This window comes from Crinia signifera, chromosome 11 (assembly GCF_055691185.1).
Source record: "Crinia signifera chromosome 11, ASM5569118v1, whole genome shotgun sequence".
Taxonomy (NCBI): Eukaryota; Metazoa; Chordata; class Amphibia; order Anura; family Myobatrachidae; genus Crinia; species Crinia signifera.
Genome location: NC_139227.1, coordinates 113,959,194 through 113,977,196, shown reverse-complemented (window position 1 = coordinate 113,977,196; position 18,003 = coordinate 113,959,194). Strand labels below are relative to the sequence as shown.

Below are 18,003 nucleotides of genomic sequence, written 5' to 3'. Positions count from 1 at the left end.
TAAAATCGGGTCCATCGCGTCGATCGCATGACTTAAGTACCTTAAACTTAAGGCATGCGTTCAACCCGACGGGCGCCGTGCTAGGAAACAAGTACTGAAAAAAGTCCTCAAAAAACCTAGAATTTGAAATAAATATAGGTTCCGTTATCTCTCTGGCAAGTTCCTCGGGAGGTTTCGTTGGTCTAGCAGTGCATTTCCCCTCCTACTGTTTCCTGGATTTATATAAAGTCTCAAGTAAAGGCTCATGGGAGAAAGCGCATTGATGGCTCAACCTGCTATAAAAGGCAACACCCACAGGGTCACACTAGTAAAAACATGTCTGCGTTTACCATTCATTCATACTAGTGGTTTCTAGATAAATGATCGCTCAAATCTGGTTACTGGAGGCACCTTCTCCACTTGTCCTCATTCGTTCTGATACATCTCCGAAATCCCTAATAGAACTCAAAGGTCAGCTTAGTGTAGATTTATTACTATTACATAATCCATTAAGGTGATTAGAATTAAGCAAATTATGAGATTGGTAAACGGTTCCCTTTTAAACGTAAAGTGACTCAGTTTACTACTCTGCAACGTGTTGCAGTGAGACTTCTATCCTCAAGATTTCCTTATGCTTTATTTGCAGGTACAACTTGTAGGCTGCACACTAAAGCTGATTTATGTTTAAGCCTAAAGTGGTTCATACACTTACCTGATTTTGCCCAATTTCACCCGATTCCCACGCATCAGGCTGAGTAATTAGGCAAATTTACATGTGTTGTTGCTCCGATCCGATTGACTGTACTACTGCGAGAAGTCACCACAGAGTATTGTCGCTTTCGGGCTTGCAATATACTCAGCCAAGAACAATGTTCACTATTTACATTGAACCCCCCCCTGTTTGCTTTACCATTGACCATCTATCATTGACAAATGTATCAGTCGTACACTGAACTATATGCACCTAGTCATAAATGACGGGCATAATTTGCATGTACAGATGGCGGGTAGGGGGAGAGCGCTCAGAGTTCCTGGGTGTTTATCCAGGAACCTATGGGTTCAACAGTTGTATTCGCTGAAAATGTACTGCGAGAGGAAAAGCGATTGTACTGTAGCTGTATAGCCTCGGAGGTAAAAGCCCAAGGCTGTCATCCGTTTCCTCAGTTTTGTTTTATTATTGTTTGTTCCCAATTGTACAACACTGCTAAGTATGCCGGTGCTATAAAAATGTCTAACACCCAAATCTTAAGGAATAAGATTCGTTAGACCATTTAGTACATCAGGTTTTGAAGTAAAGGATCATACAGAAGGCATATTGTGAGGTTTATCATCTGCCTTTTTTTTTTTTTTTTTTCCATATGTTCTTGTTGAGCCTCTCTATGCTTTGAGAGATGAAATGTTGGAGGGTGTTAATACCTTTTATGAGCTATGGAGAGGTGCCTCTTGGGAGGAGTGCATTTTTCTGCTGGCGCCCGCCCCCTTTGGTGCAAAGTTTGTGGCAGTAATGGATCCCAGCATTCAATTTTATAAATAATTAAAACAAAGGATAAAAAAGAGCAGCATTGTATTCACATGGCATTGATTTCCCATTCCCTAGGTATGCTTTGTAACCTATTTCCACTATTTAACAGGTCTTTTATAAACACATTTAATTATGCTAAATATTATTCAGTTGAGGCACTTGTTTCAGTGTCCTATCAACATGAACTTTACAGACAGTAATTTAGAAATAGACACTAATTCTAATATGAGTAAAGGCCTCATCAAATCATATTTGTATTTTACATCTCCGAGAGGTATTCAATCCCGGCCTTTATTTCCACCGGGGGAAATAGTCTGTCTCCTATTCAATTCTGCCGTTACCGACAGCATTGTAGGCAGCTTCTAACAAAACCAATCCGCCTTAAAAACAAGTGAGATGTATTTTGACGTAAACGGCTGCGGATTATCGAATTTGTGTCCGTTTTTAAACAATCCACGGCCGTTTTCACAATTTGCAGTCTTTCCAACAGTCTGTGCATTTAATACTGACTGTCGAGTTCCTGTTGGAAGGAATGAAAAATGGATTCCGACGGTCAAGACATCCCGATAGTTGGAATCCGGGATTGTATCCCCCCCCCCCCCCCCCCCCATGTCAAGGCACAGAACTGTATATAAGCAGCACTGCATACCGGAAGTGTCCGCATGTGCACTCCCTTTACATACTCGTTATGGAGTGTAACCTAGGCCGCTGGAGGTCCATGATCTTCTAAAACTAAAAGAGTGGTCTACAACAGTTTGAGAGTTTTGACCGACTGCGTCTTTTGAAGAAGCAATGGGGTTTGAGTGGTTTGCCAAATTTCAGGGCGAGTGACGTTCTCTGGAAGGCTCGGAATGCTGTGGCTAACCTGTGTTTTCCAGAAGACAACATTGCTGCCATGCTGGTCATACCTGAGATAGATGCCAGGGCAACCATGGCCTAGTAAGATTAGTCATCTGCAAATAGCTTGGCCTGAACAAGATTTCTGTACGCTATAACATACTAACCAGTGCTTACGTAGAGGCTTGAGCCCAAACCCCCCAGCACCTCATAATGTGGCTGTAATGGGGAATATCAAGTCGCCTGTTGGTGGTGACAGCAGAGGTCGCACTGCATTAGCAGGGTACCTTTTGTCATTGAAAAATTGGGCAGGGCACTGTGTCCTACTGAGACTGCCTAGTGGGAACACTAGTAAAGTCTGCCTTCTACAACACCAGTGAACACTCTTTGAGGAGTGCGGCATGAAGCTTCACTTGAGCTGCAGTGCCAGACAGACCATTAGTTTTTTGGGGGCATATCTAATACAAAGTTTTTGCGCTAGAAGGCACAGTGCACTGCAGCTCTGAGCGTAACCACCTGTACTGACCACTTTGGTACGGCCCATTGTTGAGTGTCTCCAGGATTATGAACAAGAAAACATGACTTTAAGGCTTAAGTCTTTTTGTCTTTGAATCCATTCTGACATGTTGGCCCATTCTGTTCTCTAGTTTTTAGTTACATTTTTAACTCAGGGGTGGTGGTCGGTCTCTCTTCTGTCTTTTTCTGTGTGTTAGATCAATATCTCCTATTAAAGGCACTGTAAACTTACAATACTACTCTATTACCACCCGCTGGTGCTGCTCTCATCCCTTGTAATTTATAGGACCTGTTTCTAAGTGTGTCTCAAACCCAACTGTGATCTGAGCATTGCATCCATGGACATATATGGGAATATTCGCCAGTATCCATCTATGTGGCTCCACCGCCCCCCCCACCCATCTACTTATAAAAAGAGTCTCCATGATTATCAGCGCACCTATAACTGGTGCAAGAGAGGCTGCAATTTTACCTACACACCCTCAAGACACTAAGGGGCTGATTCAATTGTTTTGGGACTCTGAGCATCTACAGTCCAATTTAGATGGGAAATACAAACAGTTGTCACAATTCAATTGTGTCCAAATTTACCTGATTTGTGGATTTAAATGGTAAAACACAGTTGGGTATAAGTAGAGGTTGGAAAACCTACAATCATGATGAATAAGTCCTTGGACTCATGTCGCACTGAAATAGACGGGTTTTAGCTGCGTAAAATGGCTCAAGTCCAGTTTTGGGATCCAAGTCCTTTTTGGATGCAAAAATAATGCCTATTTAGTGCACCTTTCTGCTGGCAGCCTCCTGTCACTGGTTTCCAGGCCTCCAAAAGGAGCAGCAATTTGGAGTTATCCATTTAGTTGCAAGAGGAGATTCCAAAATGCGTAGAACTCCAAACCACCAGCAGCTGCTTCCAGTCCTGTGTGCTCAGCTCAGATGCATGAGACATGAGCAATATGGGATTGGTGCAGCTGCATCAGGCCCTTAGAGGGTAGAGATACTTGTTGATCAACTTCCACTATAAGGCAACTTTACCATCTTCCTCCCTACTGCCCTAAAAATCTGCTGCACACATATCAATCCTTCAATCCACTCTCTCATACACCACTTATTCAAAAACTTTGCCTCTTTTTTTTTTTTTCTCTTCCCACATTTGCAGCATTTTTACGATGCCACCAAAACCCATCCCACTTAAACCGGTCCTGAACTCTGCTTCCGGTCTATTTTCTCTTTGCATCCAAACACCCCCCCCCCCCCCCCCCCCCAAATAGAAACCAGTTCTAATTTCACACCACTTTTTTTATAGGGTCCTTAATTCATTCTTCCATACATCTCAGTCGTTGGGGCAAATTTACTAAGATGGGCGTTCTGTTGAAGATGGGATGTTGTCCATAGAATCTGGTTACTATCTATTATCTTCTACATTCTAAAGGATGATAAAATCTAATTGGTTGTTATGGACAACCTCCCATCTTCAGTAGAACTCCCATCTTTGTAAATTTACATCCTTACTTCTATCCGTGCTCCCTCTGCCCATTAAACTTTTCGGTACTTGTGTATTTTGGCGGCGCCCGTCGTGGGCATCGTGTGCCTTAACTTAAGGCACAGGACGCGACGCGATGGACGCGATTTCTCCATAGGCTTCAATGTTAAAATATTTTTAACATTGAACCCGATGGAGAAATCGGGTCCATCGCGTTGCGTCCTGTGCCTTAAAGTTAAGGCACACGACGCGACCGACACGATTTCTCCATAGGCTTCAATGTTAAAATATTTTTAACATTGAAATACTGTCGGTCGCGTCGGACTTGTGCCATTATAATGGCACAAGATCAAATGTAGTTGATAAAGTCCATCTAACATAGAAAACAATGGGAAATGGGCCAATATGGCCCATTTCTCATTGTATATGGTCCCTTCATGTCCAAATAAAAATGCCCCCCATTGTTAGCGGCACCCCAGTATTGACGCCAACCTGAAGCGTGGCTAGCGTAGCGGTACACGTCCTACGACCTTTTCATACCCCTACTATCCACGTCGGCGTGGAGTTGAGAATAGAATAGTGTGTCGAGCGCAGCGAGCCACCGAGCCCGAAGCGTGGCGAGCGCACGCGGATACCTTCACAGGTAAACGCGTCCCTTCGCGGGCTTCACAGGTGTCCGCGTCGCCATGGACACCTGTGAAGCCCGCGAGGGGACGCGTATAGCTGTGAAGGTATCCGCGTCCCCTCGCGGGGCTCGCTGCGCTCGCCACGCTTCGGGCTCCGTGGCTCGCTGCGCTCGCCACACTATTCTATTCTCAACTCCACGCCGACGTGGATAGTAGGGGTATGAAAAGGTCGGAGGACGCGCACCGCCGCCCCTCGCGGGCTCGCTGCGCTCGCCACGCTTCGGGTTGACGTCAATACTGAGGTGCCGCTCACAATGGGGGGTCAGTTATATTTGGACATGACGGGGACATATACAATGAAAAATGGGCCATATTGGCCCATTTCCCATTTTATTACATGTAAAATGGACTTTATCAAGTCCATCTTATCTTGTGCCATTATAATGGCACAAGACCGACGCGACCGACACGATTTCAATGTTAAAATATTTTAACATTGAAGCCTATGGAGAAATCGGGTCCATCGCGTCGGTCGCGTCGTGTGCCATGTTAATGCACACGACGCGACGCGATGGACCCGATTTTTCACACACGATGGACGCGATCCTCATCGTGGGCGCCGCCAAAATACACAAGTACCAACTTTTCTACTGATCTCTGCCCCAGCTAAGACCTATGTTACCTTTTAATGTCGGAGCTGTTCCGTGATATTTTGGATAGTGCTGGATATTCAAATGGAGTGAAATAATTGTGGGGTTATTAGCCATGGGCATCCCAGTGGCCTGACCCATTCCAGTTTGGAGGTTCAGTAAATCAAAGACTAAAAATACGTCACTGCTGTACATCATTTTTGCCTAAGATTTCATTGGGATGGAGAAGTAGACATAATGGGATTACCTTTACTGGTCCACAAAATATGGTTAGGGTATTGGGTGTTTTTGGTGTGGGGCGATTTGTTTGATAAGTTATCAATTGTTACTTTTTACTTTAGTGTTCAATCTTCAAACTAATGTTACTGCCAATAAAGATACTTTTCCAGGATCTAAATAGTTACTGATAAGTAGCATCTGTACGGTGGGGGGGTACTGTACCTCAAGTCGGTCGAACATGTCTAGTTAGATGTCTAAAGATAATCGTCATTGTCTAGATTGACAGGAAGGAAGTTAGACACGTTAGGTCAACGGGAACGTGGTTTCTTTTTGCTTTTACACCGCCTTAGTTCATACTTTACCATCCAAGTGGACATAGATTATAAATTTGTGTCGAGTGTAATGAGGCATCGTGCCCGAAGCATGGCGAGCGCACACGGTACACTTTTATTTTGGTGTCCATGTTGATCTATGTCCACATAGGCACCGAAAGAACGTGAAAAATGATGTCGACCTTCTGTCTGTCAATCACGCTCCCATTGACCAAACGCTTGCATCTCACTTTGGCTACTATCGATCTAGACGCTGTGGATTATATATTATGCTTCTAACTAGACTGGTTCAACTAGGCATGGTCGAACAGAACATGGTTGATCTAGACACCGTCGAACCACTATACCATAACCAAGTGCAAACGTGTCCCGCAAATATTTCACCTAGACAAAACTTTCGTTATCCAATAAGAACCTTTTTATAATCATCATGTGTTGCGATACTCGTATCTGTACTGGTTTGTGGATTTACATGATAACACACAGCTGGGTAGAAGCGAAGGTAGGAAAGTACACAGTATTGAGTGCCACAGCCTGTGGTATCGGCGTAGAATTCTGTTTTGCTCTCTGCTGTCAGTTATGAACCCGAATTGTCCATGAAGACACCTACATAAAAGACAATAAAAAGTAAATGAATCTGTATAGTTAACTGTAAAAATCCTAAATATTCCAGCATTCAGTAGCCGGTTCCGTCAGATGGCTGACCGCTGGGACACCAGGCGATAAGTTCAGCCTGGGGCTACAGAGATTTTATTTTCAGAAGATTAATTGCGTAAGCTAAAAAAAATAGTCTGGTTTTCTGTGATGAAAGTCATGAGATTATTTGGACACAGGAAAATAAAACAAAGGTTTCCTGTGTTCTGTCCCGTAGGAGCGTTTCCTGCCTGGAATCTTCCTTATGGGATCAGTAACTAACAGCTAATACTATCTATGTTGGAGAGTAATCACCTGATATTCAACGTGTTACTGTAAATGACCAAGTTTCCTCTAATGCAGTGGCAGAGCTGTGCTGTGTATTTAGGCTGCACACTGCGCTCCTCCCTGTCTCGTCCATCACATAATCATCAAGTGATGCTGGGGCTGCAAAATAACACCGGAGAACATAGGCCCAAAATCTAACACTTCAAAATCTGCATTTACTGACATCTGATAACTGCATAATTGTTTTCCCCAGCTCATTGAATGGTATTAGCAACCAATCTTGAACACTACATTATAATAGAATTCGGAGACATTGGTTACATATACTTTGTTTACTTACTCAGTATTATCCCCTCCCTCTCATGCACCTGAGTGGTATTACTGAACTAATTGAGCATCTACAACTATCCATATATCTGACAACTACAGCAAGCAAGACAATGTATACAGATTTCAAGTATAACCTGATTAATTAATTTCATTAAGCTCCAAATGCCTTCAACTTTGCTTATTGGCGTCTCCACTTCACAAATGAAGAGGCATAAGGCAACGATGTGGGGACAAATACAGTTTAATCTATGAAAAAGGAAACAACATTTGATATCCTCATCGTCCTTTCTTTTTAAAACTTTGAAAACAGTAACTGATATATAATATGCTTTGTCACATTATGAGAACAAGTGAAACTTGCCACAGTATATAAATATAGATGTTATATCAATCTAATCTTATCAATCTTCTAATTCAATCTACAAAGACAAACACATAACAGCCAGGAATATATACGTTATACATCAAGTGGTTCCCAAACTCTTGAATCACTGTGCCCTAGAGTATTAGAATATTATTCACAGCACTCCTAGGCCAACATTTTTTATTGAGAAATGCAGAAAAAAAATGAAAAAGACGTTTTGTCTTTCAATCCTGTTATGTGGTGGGGGACAGGTTTCACGTTTGTTTGTCCGTCCACATTTTATGACTGAAAGCCACTGGTTTACCTGTTACACTGACCATAAGTAATTAGAATTGGTCCTTCTCTGGACCACCACATTAATGCACCCTGCTAGTGCCCGACTCACCTCCGGGAACCACAGTACCCAGTTTGAGAACCACTGCGTTATATGAAAATAGTACTCCACAGAAAGGATATAAATGATGTGAAGTATTATTTAAGGATTGAAAAGCATACTACAGTATAGTAATGTAACCCAACATCTCTGTGGAAGATGCGTAAAATATCCGCTAAAAATGCCAGCGTCGCTCACATTTGTTATATAGATTCAAATAAAAAAATGTGTAAAAAAAAAAAAAAAAATTCCTTGGCACTCAGAGGGTTAAGGTACTTCTGTTGATTATAAAACAGGATACCATTTAAAATAGTTAACAGTTGTAATGTACATTTCCACCAATATCCAGCGATGATATGTTTGCTGCGACCATGGTAAAAGGATTCTTCGCTACCAACTAATATGTGAATTTATATTTTAATAATTTGAGGAAATATGGTTTCCTATTCATTTTAGAAACCTTTTATTTTAACTTGTGACTAGTAGTATTCCAATGAAAAGGAGATGGGTTATTGACTGAGAAAACTGAACTATTGGTCCTGAAACTGACACCAAGAAAAAAGGTGGTTATTCACTTTCTGGTCACAGATGGTGATGTGAAAAGTGTTTTTAGTAAAAACCCAATAGCTATACATACCTGATAATCAGCTGCACCAGGTCTTAGACGGGGATGCCTCAGAGAGCGTTCTAGATTCTGTCTTATGTTCCTTTGATGGCTGTAATGGATTATATCGAATTTGTTTTGTTATTAAATGGATATGGCTACTATACACTACTAATATAATATACAATAGAGCCCGTGGGGTGGGGGTATAACTTGTTTTTCCTGGGTCAGCAAATCCATTAGGACTTTATTACATTGTACGTAGTCATGGTCAGGGCCGGTGCAAGGCACCGGAGCGCCCCAGGCGAGGGGGGGTGGGGCGCCCCGGTGCCTACGTGGGGGGGGGGGTACCTGCGGCGCTGTGTGATCTGGCGGCGAGGTCCCTGCAGTGATGCGCGCTATCCGGCAGCCAGGCGGCGGCGCGGGAAGCGCTGATGGGTTTGAAAACTCGCCGCACACTGATTGGCTGAATCTCAGCCAATCAGCATGCGGAATGTTTTCAAACCCAGCAGCGCTTCCCGCGCCACCTGGCTGCCAGATAGCACGCATCACTGCAGGGACCCCGCCGCCAGATCACACAGTGCCGCAGGTACCCGGCACGGACACCCCTGCAGCCTCCAGGCGAGGGGCGAAGTGCCGCCCTCCAGTGGCTGGCGCCCTAGGCAAATGCCTAGATTTGCCTAGTGGTGGCGCCGGCCCTGGTCATGGTACGCAAGTGCCTCACACCAGGTCATGTACAAAGCATCATGGTACGCAAGTGCCTCACACCAGGTCATGTACAAAGCATCATGGTACGCAAGTGCCTCACACCAGGTCATGTACAAAGCATCATGGTACGCAAGTGCCTCACACCAGGTCATGTACAAAGCATCATGGTACGCAAGTGCCTCACACCAGGTCATGTACAAAGCAATGACTTTTGTTCAATTTTAATTATAACTTTTATTCCATTTACTTGCAGATTAAAGCTAAGAATTATGATAAGGTTGAAAAGGTGAGTTCCATCAGCAGTTCTACATTATAAATCATTGCCTATGCTATAATTACCCAAACAATTTATAAATCAATGTTATGAGATCCTAGCCTGGCAGCCTTAGGAGTGGATTGGAGAAATTCTAACGTCAATGAACCATAACTGTTACCATTTAAAAAAAGATTTAACATCACCTCAAACATTACATCATAGTCTAGAAAGTCTTTGTTTGATTTTTTTAGTTCATAAAATAGTAACTTATCTATAATCTAAATGCCAGTTCGGGATGTGTTTGTGCCAAGTTACAGACCTTATATTTTTCTTGCCATATGTCTGCAGTTGTTTCAGCGATGTCTCATGAAAGTTTTACACATCGATCTCTGGAAATGCTACGTGTTGTACGTACGGGAGACCAAAGGGAAACTGCCAAGTTACAAGTAAGTACACCGTGCGTCTTCAAGGTTCTTGGATTTATGCAATGATGACGGACTTCCCTTACCTGGGGCACCCGGTATTTGTGGGTCATAGTTGTTTGGGCCCCAAAAGAGAAGGTTTAAAGGGCGTGTCTGGCAGAGCTAGCATTTTTTTTTTGTAGGAATAAGGCGATGGAACGGTCCTCTTCTGCTTTATTGAAAAGGATCGAATAATACCGCTCATTCCAGGACCTAGATATAAACTTTTTTTTTTAAATATCCAATATAAGTCATGGCATCTATGATCCCATATTCAGTTTATGTATGATGACTTTACAGTATAAATATTATTTGTACGTTCATCTGCATGCCTTAGTTCTCTTGGTTAATGTGAACAGAGCCAACCAATCAGCTTAACTAATTTTTCAAACACAACCTGTAATGTGATTGGCTGGTAGTTCATCATTCTCCACTTTTACTCACGCCAAAGCTTAATAAATGTATTCCGTAGTAAATAAAGAAAAGACACAACAGCTGCAAGATTGATTGACTGTGCAGTTGTGATTGGCAGAAAATCTCCATCCTTATTGGTTACATTACCGTCTCGACAGGCAGCATAATGTTGTTTTCTAAGATTCCTACCATATACTCTACAACAGTGGTTCCCAACCCTGGTCCTCAAGTACCTCCAACAGTGCACGTTTTCCAGGTCCCCACACAGAATCACAAGTGACTGAGTGCACCTGCCGGGTGACCTGGAAAACATTGAACTGTTGGGGGTACTTGAGGACCAGGGTTGGGAACCACTGCACTCGAACACAGAGCATATTGGTAAAATAAACTGAGAAGTGAAAAATATTTTGTATGAGCAAATTGGTAATTGATATAAAAAGCAAATAAAAAATGCCGCAGTGCGCGTCCAGTTCGCATCATCTCAATTTGTATTTTTAGAGAGTTTAATTCCCACGTTTGTTTTTTCAGGGAAAAAATGGCACAAGCTTACGACTTTGCTCTTGATAAAATTGGCATGGAAATAATGTCCTACCAGGTACGATTGCTCTTCATTATACAAATATACCTATATTGCATGTAGCATATTTGTGGTGTGATTAACGCTCATTCTTTCTTTTTGCAGATATGGGTTGATTACATCAATTTTTTGAAAGGAGTGTAAGTTCATTTTTATGTTGCCAATTACAATTGTTGCTAAGATTTAATAAATAAGACAAAATAGATTTCAGGCTTTGGTCCTGGTACTCCAGTGAGTTGTACGTTCCTGTAGGCTATAGCCTTATAAGTCTGTAATGATATGAGAGGAAAAAATAGAAGGGGCGAATGTGTCTATATAGCGAGCTTATTTTACCTTCCTGACACGATCTTCCCTGTAATACACTGCCGCTGTGTATTAAACCGTTTTACAAAATTGGGGGCAGATTTATCAACGAATGATGATATTATCGCTCGTTACAAATAATAAATGGTGCTCAAGCCAATCAGATCCTGTCAGATTTTTGAAACGTGTCAGGAGCTGATTGGCTGGAGGACCAATCATCATTCGTAACGAGTGATAAGAATATTGCTCATTGATAAATCATCTCCTGGATACGAACCCTATAATTCCTGTCGCTCACACCTGAGTTGGTCATCTTTCTTTATCTAATATAAATATGCCTTCGTCGTCCGTATCACGCCTGTCATTTGTAGCAATACATGAGGTGCTGTAGCCTTTGAGAAAGCAGTGATACGTCCTCTTGTAAAAGCATCTTTATTTTAAATTTGGTTATTAATGTACTGTCTATTACGGTGTGGATCATTAGGTCCCCAGCATGTTGGTCGACATGAGTCTAGGTTGACATGGGTTAGGTCGACAGGGTCAAAAGTTCATCGTTGGTTAGGTCGATAGACAAAAGGTCAATATGGGGTTTTTCACATTTTTTTTGTTTTGAAAGGCAACATGGACACTGAAACGTAGCACCACGTCCCCTCGCGTGGCTCGATGCGCTTGCCATGCTTCGGCCACGGTGACTCGCTACACTCGGCACACTTTTATTCACCCACCGCGCATGTAAAAAAAACCATGTCGTCCTTTTGACTGTCGACCTAACCCATGTTGAATTAAAGACCCTGTCGACCTTCCTGTATGTGGACCTAAATGCATGTCGATCTAATGGTTTCGACCAACATGCTGTTGACCCAATGACCGTGTCCCGTCTATTTTTTTTTTAATTTCCACTTTATTTTTATTTTGAATATAAAAAAAGACATTACATATCATACAAACACATAATGAGTTGAGAAAAAAAAGAAAGTACAAAATAACGGTATTTACTAATAACTGGGAAAGTTGGTTACAGGGTTGTTGTCTTTATCCCGGGGCGGATGCCCACCTCCACTGGCACAGCACTTAACATTCTGGTTAATTTACTTTAGTTCCATATATTTTATCTTATCTTCCTTACTAATTACATATAAAATTTCCCAATTACATTAGATCCGGACTTTAACATGACCCGATTAATTTAACCGATATCAGGTTAATTTGGTTATGCCCCTTCTGTGCTGTGTTTTGTGCTTGGGGGGAACTCGCCCAGAGATTCACATTTAGACTGGTGCATGTCCCGTCTATTAAATGCTGGGTAGACACTATGCAATTTGCTCAGTTAAGGATTTCCCTTGAACTCCCCACAGTGTAAGATTGTACTATATGGTGCGTACACACTGAACAATTTGATAAACGATAAAGAAATATATTTAGCTTGGCCACTGATCATCTTGTATTACATGAGATTGTTATCGTTCGTACACACTGGGCGTGACTACCTGTACAGTTGACAGGTGGGTTCATTAATGACCAACAGGAACACAGATCATTAACAAATTAGCAATATGAACAGTAATATCGTTAAGTTATGGTGCATATCGTTTTCATATATCTTGGTGTATACTCAGCTGTCATGTTCCAATGTATTCTTTTATACAGTGGTGCCGGTATTTGCCGATTACAAACTGCAAACAAAATATAAAGTATCCCTTTCCTTTATATAGTTATCAAGATAATCCTTAAACGTGCTTAGTAGTTATTTATGGTATGTACAGATCTGTAGCTGGAAAAATATAAGGTATTTTATGTCTGGTGGGGAAAAAACTGCGCAGCTGTATATATATCGCCTATTACTCTGGGGATGTGCGAATTATAGGAGCAAGCTGAATTGTAGCAGAAGGTGCATTTTCCTATAATATGGGGTTGCTGTCTGCTCTGTGATGACTTGGGCCGGTTTCACACACTCCGGCTCATGCCGGACGGTGAAATCCCGCACGGCTAGGGAGCCGTGCCGCACACAGTACTTTATCATGGAGGGGATGGCCACAGCCCGGCAGCCGTCCCTTCCAGTGGCGGGATCCGGCTGCAGCCGTGCGGCCGAGCCGTGGCCGTCCCGTGTGAATGGACGCAATAGTGTCCATTCACAACTAATGTGTGCTGCACGGCTCCCTGGCCGTGCGGGATTTCACCGTCCGGCAGGAGCCGGAGTGTGTGAAACCGGCCTTAGTGACCCACAAGCGGTTAGCGAATTAGCCGCTCTGTGGGACAGACTGGCAGGTCACACAATGATAATACGTTTGGATACACAGTCATGTGCATTTGGTCTTTTGACGATTAGGGAAGCCGTGGGGTCTTATGCGGAGAACCAGAGGATCACCGCAGTCCGCAGGGTCTACCAGCGAGGTTGTGTCAATCCCATGATCAACATCGAACAGCTCTGGAGAGATTACAGCAAGTATGAAGAGGTAATTTGTACGGCCTTAATTCTGAATAACCGACATCGCCCTAGATCCAGGCACCCGGCAGGTGTAACACATTGTGTTTTTATCCTCAGGGTATTAACATTCACCTCGCAAAGAAAATGATAGAAGATCGGAATAGAGACTATGTGAATGCCAGGAGGGTAGCAAAGGTAAGTGTCATTGCATATTACTTCCACCTCACATCAATAGCCAGACCTCCTTCTATTATTTCAGACCTGCCTGTTGTGGTATTTGTGCAGAGCTACAGTACATGAAGATACAGTACTACAAGGTTTGACCTTCTGTACCTTAGTGATGTACTGTCTGATGGTAGGTCGTAGTTATCAGATATGGGAGGCAGACCGATCCTCACCAATCGCACCACGCAGCCTATGCAATGCTGCCGTTTCCGACAGCATTGAAGGTAGGTTCCAATAAAACAGAGGCGACTTTAAAACAAGTCTGATCTGTTTAGTCGGAAACGGCCCACTTTTTGACACCCGGAACATTGAAAACCGGCTGTCGAGTTTCTGTTGAGCGGAGCGAAAACGCTTCCGGATTCAGACTGTCGGAACGTTCCGACAGTCGGAACCCCGCCCATTATGTTTGTCTTCACTAGACATTTATCTAGGTTATATTTTCTATAATGAGGATTTTGTTATTCCTGTTCTAAGGAATATGAGACTGTAATGAAAGGGCTGGACCGGAACGCTCCCTCCGTACCTCCGCAGAATACGCCACAGGAAGCTCAGCAGGTGGAGATGTGGAAGAAATATATACAGTGGGAGAAGAGTAATCCGCTCCGAACTGAAGACCAGACCCTCATAACAAAACGAGGTACAGCACGCTGGGGGGCGCCGGAAGTGTTTTCTGTTTATGGGGGTCTGCTTTAGGGGGATTGAGATCCTGCCGCCATGTTACATTCTATGTGCGACTACTTGTATGCCAGCAATAATGTGTTCAGAACTCAGTGTGCATAGCAGAAGAGGAAGCCTGAATAGGGACAAGTATCCTCCAACAGCTGCCTGACTGCTCTCCCCAGCATTCATACGGCACTATGGCTACTCCCAGTCACTTTCCTAATGGCAGCATAGGTTATACATATTTTCTCTGTTTTCTATATAGTGCACAAGTAGAAGTAAAACAAAGACTAACATCATAATGCCCTAGTGATGGTTCTACTCTGTCTGCTGCATTGTCGCTGTTCTGTGCGGGTGTTCCACATTCAGTAACCACTGTGTTCTCTTTCAGTCATGTTTGCTTATGAACAGTGTCTGCTGGTGCTGGGACATCATCCGGACATCTGGTACGAAGCTGCCCAATACCTGGAGCAGTCCAGCAAGCTGCTAGCTGAGAAAGGGGTAAGTTTGTTTATCATGGCCACTAAAGCAGTCCATTGCTTTACACTAAGATTGCAGCGGTGCAAGGTTGTAGAGGGTATCCAACACAAGACTGACGTCGCAGAGGTGACTGGTGCACGGTAACAAATTGGATGCATCTACGTTCCGTTCTGGGTCACACTGAACTCTCTAGGATCCGTCTTTCCATAAAATGAAGCAGCAACACTGCAAATGGGCAGAACCACCATGACTTGTGCATACAGTGAAGGGAGGCCTGTGGCTGACGGAACTCTGGCACCTGGGATGGGCCGGTGGAAGTGCAGATGCTAATGGTTACTGTTGCTTTTACAGACGCACAACCACCTGCATTAGCTGTATGGAATATTGCGTTGGCCTAAGACTGTAAATCAGACTTCCACAATTACAGTGTCTTTGCGTGTTAAGCTGCCCATACACGCATAGTGCAATTTGGACTCTTTTCATCCAATTCCGATGGATCGGATTGAGAAATCGTGTGAAAAGTGTCCAATCCGCAGTCTCCAATATGGATAGAGTATATTTCTATCATTCTGGAAGTTTTATGACCCTGATATAGGGGGAAATTTACTAAAGGAAATTTGTAAAAAAAAAAATAGGTGTATTTGTATCCAGAAATACACTTATTTTTGACATTTACTATCCCGAAAATACGGCAATTTGTATTCGTATTTATGTGCTATCAATACGAATACGAATTGCCGTATTTTCGGGATAGTAAATGTCAAAAATAAATGTATTTCTGGATACAAATACACCTATTTTTTTACAAATTTCCTTTAGTAAATTTCCCCCATAGTGTCTACTTACTGTAGCTACAGGCATGTACTGTTGGCATTGCGGCGGTCGGGATTCCGGCATCGGTATTTCGACCGCCGGCATTTCATACCAGACCCACCTCACCAGAATATAAAACAAGTATAATGCTAAATGTTCTAATAAGTTTAAGAAATAAACATTATAGACCACATATTCTTCTTCATCCTCTCCCCATCTTATCATGTAAGAGTGCTTCATACACTTGTGAAATTTTGCGGATGTCAGGAACAGTTCCTCTCTCCCCACCCCCTCCCCAAATAATACCAGCTGCTTACCAATGGTCTTCCTAATCTCCTAATGTAAGAATGAATGTACATCGCTGTGTTATACCAGATAGATACCCTACAACTTCTATGGCCAGATACACATTTAAATGATCTGAGCACAACATGTCGCGTCCAGGCCAGTTGAAACAATGTTTTGGCCAGATTGTACAGTGTGTGCTCCCGCGGGTCGTACACAACATTTTCTGGTTGGCCATGCTGCACGGACAATGAGAAGTTATTGTGTACGCTGCTGAAGTCTGCATGGCATGTTAGACTGTGCAGTGTGTATGGAAGGCACAATGTGTACAGGTGGCGTGATGTGTTCTGGCATGTTAGACTGTGCAGTGTGTACGGGAGGCACAATGTGTACAGGTGGCGTGATGTGTTCTGGCATGTTAGACTGTGCAGTGTGTACGGGAGGCACAATGTGTACAGGTGGCGTGATGTGTTCTGGCATGTTAGACTGTGCAGTGTGTACGGGAGGCACAATGTGTACAGGTGGCGTGATGTGTTCTGGCATGTTAGACTGTGCAGTGTGTATGGGAGGCACAATGTGTACAGGTGGCGTGATGTGTTCTGGCATGTTAGACTGTGCAGTGTGTACGGGAGGCACGATGTGTACAGGTGGCGTGATGTGTTCTGGCATGTTAGACTGTGCAGTGTGTACGGGAGGCACGATGTGTACAGGTGGCGTGATGTGTTCTGGCAAGTTAGACTGTGCAGTGTGTACGGGAGGCACAATGTGTACAGGTGGCGTGATGTGTTCTGGCATGTTAGACTGTGCAGTGTGTACGGGAGGCACAATGTGTACGGGAGGCACAATGTGTACAGGTGGCGTGATGTGTTCTGGCATGTTAGACTGTGCAGTGTGTATGGGAGGCACAATGTGTACAGGTGGCGTGATGTGTTCTGGCATGTTAGACTGTGCAGTGTGTACGGGAGGCACAATGTGTACGGGTGGCGTTATGTGTTCTGGCATGTTAGACTGTGCAGTGTGTACGGGAGGCACGATGTGTACAGGTGGTGTGATGTGTTCTGGCAAGTTAGACTGTGCAGTGTGTACGGGAGGCACAATGTGTACAGGTGGCGTGATGTGTTCTGGCATGTTAGACTGTGCAGTGTGTACGGGAGGCACGATATGTACGGGAGGCACAATGTGTACAGGTGGCGTGATGTGTTCTGGCATGTTAGACTGTGCAGTGTGTACGGGAGGCACAATGTGTACAGGTGGCGTGATGTGTTCTTGCATGCTAGACTGTGCAGTGTGTCCAGGAGGCACGATGTGTACGGGAGGCATGATGTGTTCTGGCAATATTGGCTGGGAAGACATCACTGTCATATGTACCTGGCTTAAGTGAGTACAAGAACTAGAACTGTGATTTTGTAATTGTGATACAAGGTATGAGAATAACTGAAAAAGCCATTTTTGTGTTCACATTTTAGTGCATTTTTTAAGTTTATAGTGTATGTTTCTAAGCACTATAGAAAGCCCCATATAAAATTTACATGCCTGGACTTTTTTTTTTTTTTTTTACATGGTCTCATCACAAAATATGAAATTTGGTCTTCTGCAAACATGTCCAAACGGTGACCCTCCAGCTGTCGTGAAACTACACCTCC

At 43.3% G+C, this 18,003-nt stretch overlaps 1 protein-coding gene across 1 annotated transcript in view; it reads left to right on the top strand.

The window, feature by feature from the left end:
* Positions 1-18,003, top strand: part of CSTF3 (cleavage stimulation factor subunit 3) — a 66,806-nt gene that overhangs the window by 40,015 nt on the left and 8,788 nt on the right. The window contains exons 4-11 of the mRNA XM_083164310.1: positions 9,715-9,747; positions 10,066-10,163; positions 11,121-11,187; positions 11,275-11,309; positions 13,799-13,925; positions 14,015-14,092; positions 14,597-14,759; positions 15,174-15,283. Of these exons, the coding sequence (XP_083020436.1) occupies positions 9,715-9,747; positions 10,066-10,163; positions 11,121-11,187; positions 11,275-11,309; positions 13,799-13,925; positions 14,015-14,092; positions 14,597-14,759; positions 15,174-15,283 (711 nt within the window). The remainder of the gene's footprint in view (positions 1-9,714; positions 9,748-10,065; positions 10,164-11,120; positions 11,188-11,274; positions 11,310-13,798; positions 13,926-14,014; positions 14,093-14,596; positions 14,760-15,173; positions 15,284-18,003) is intronic.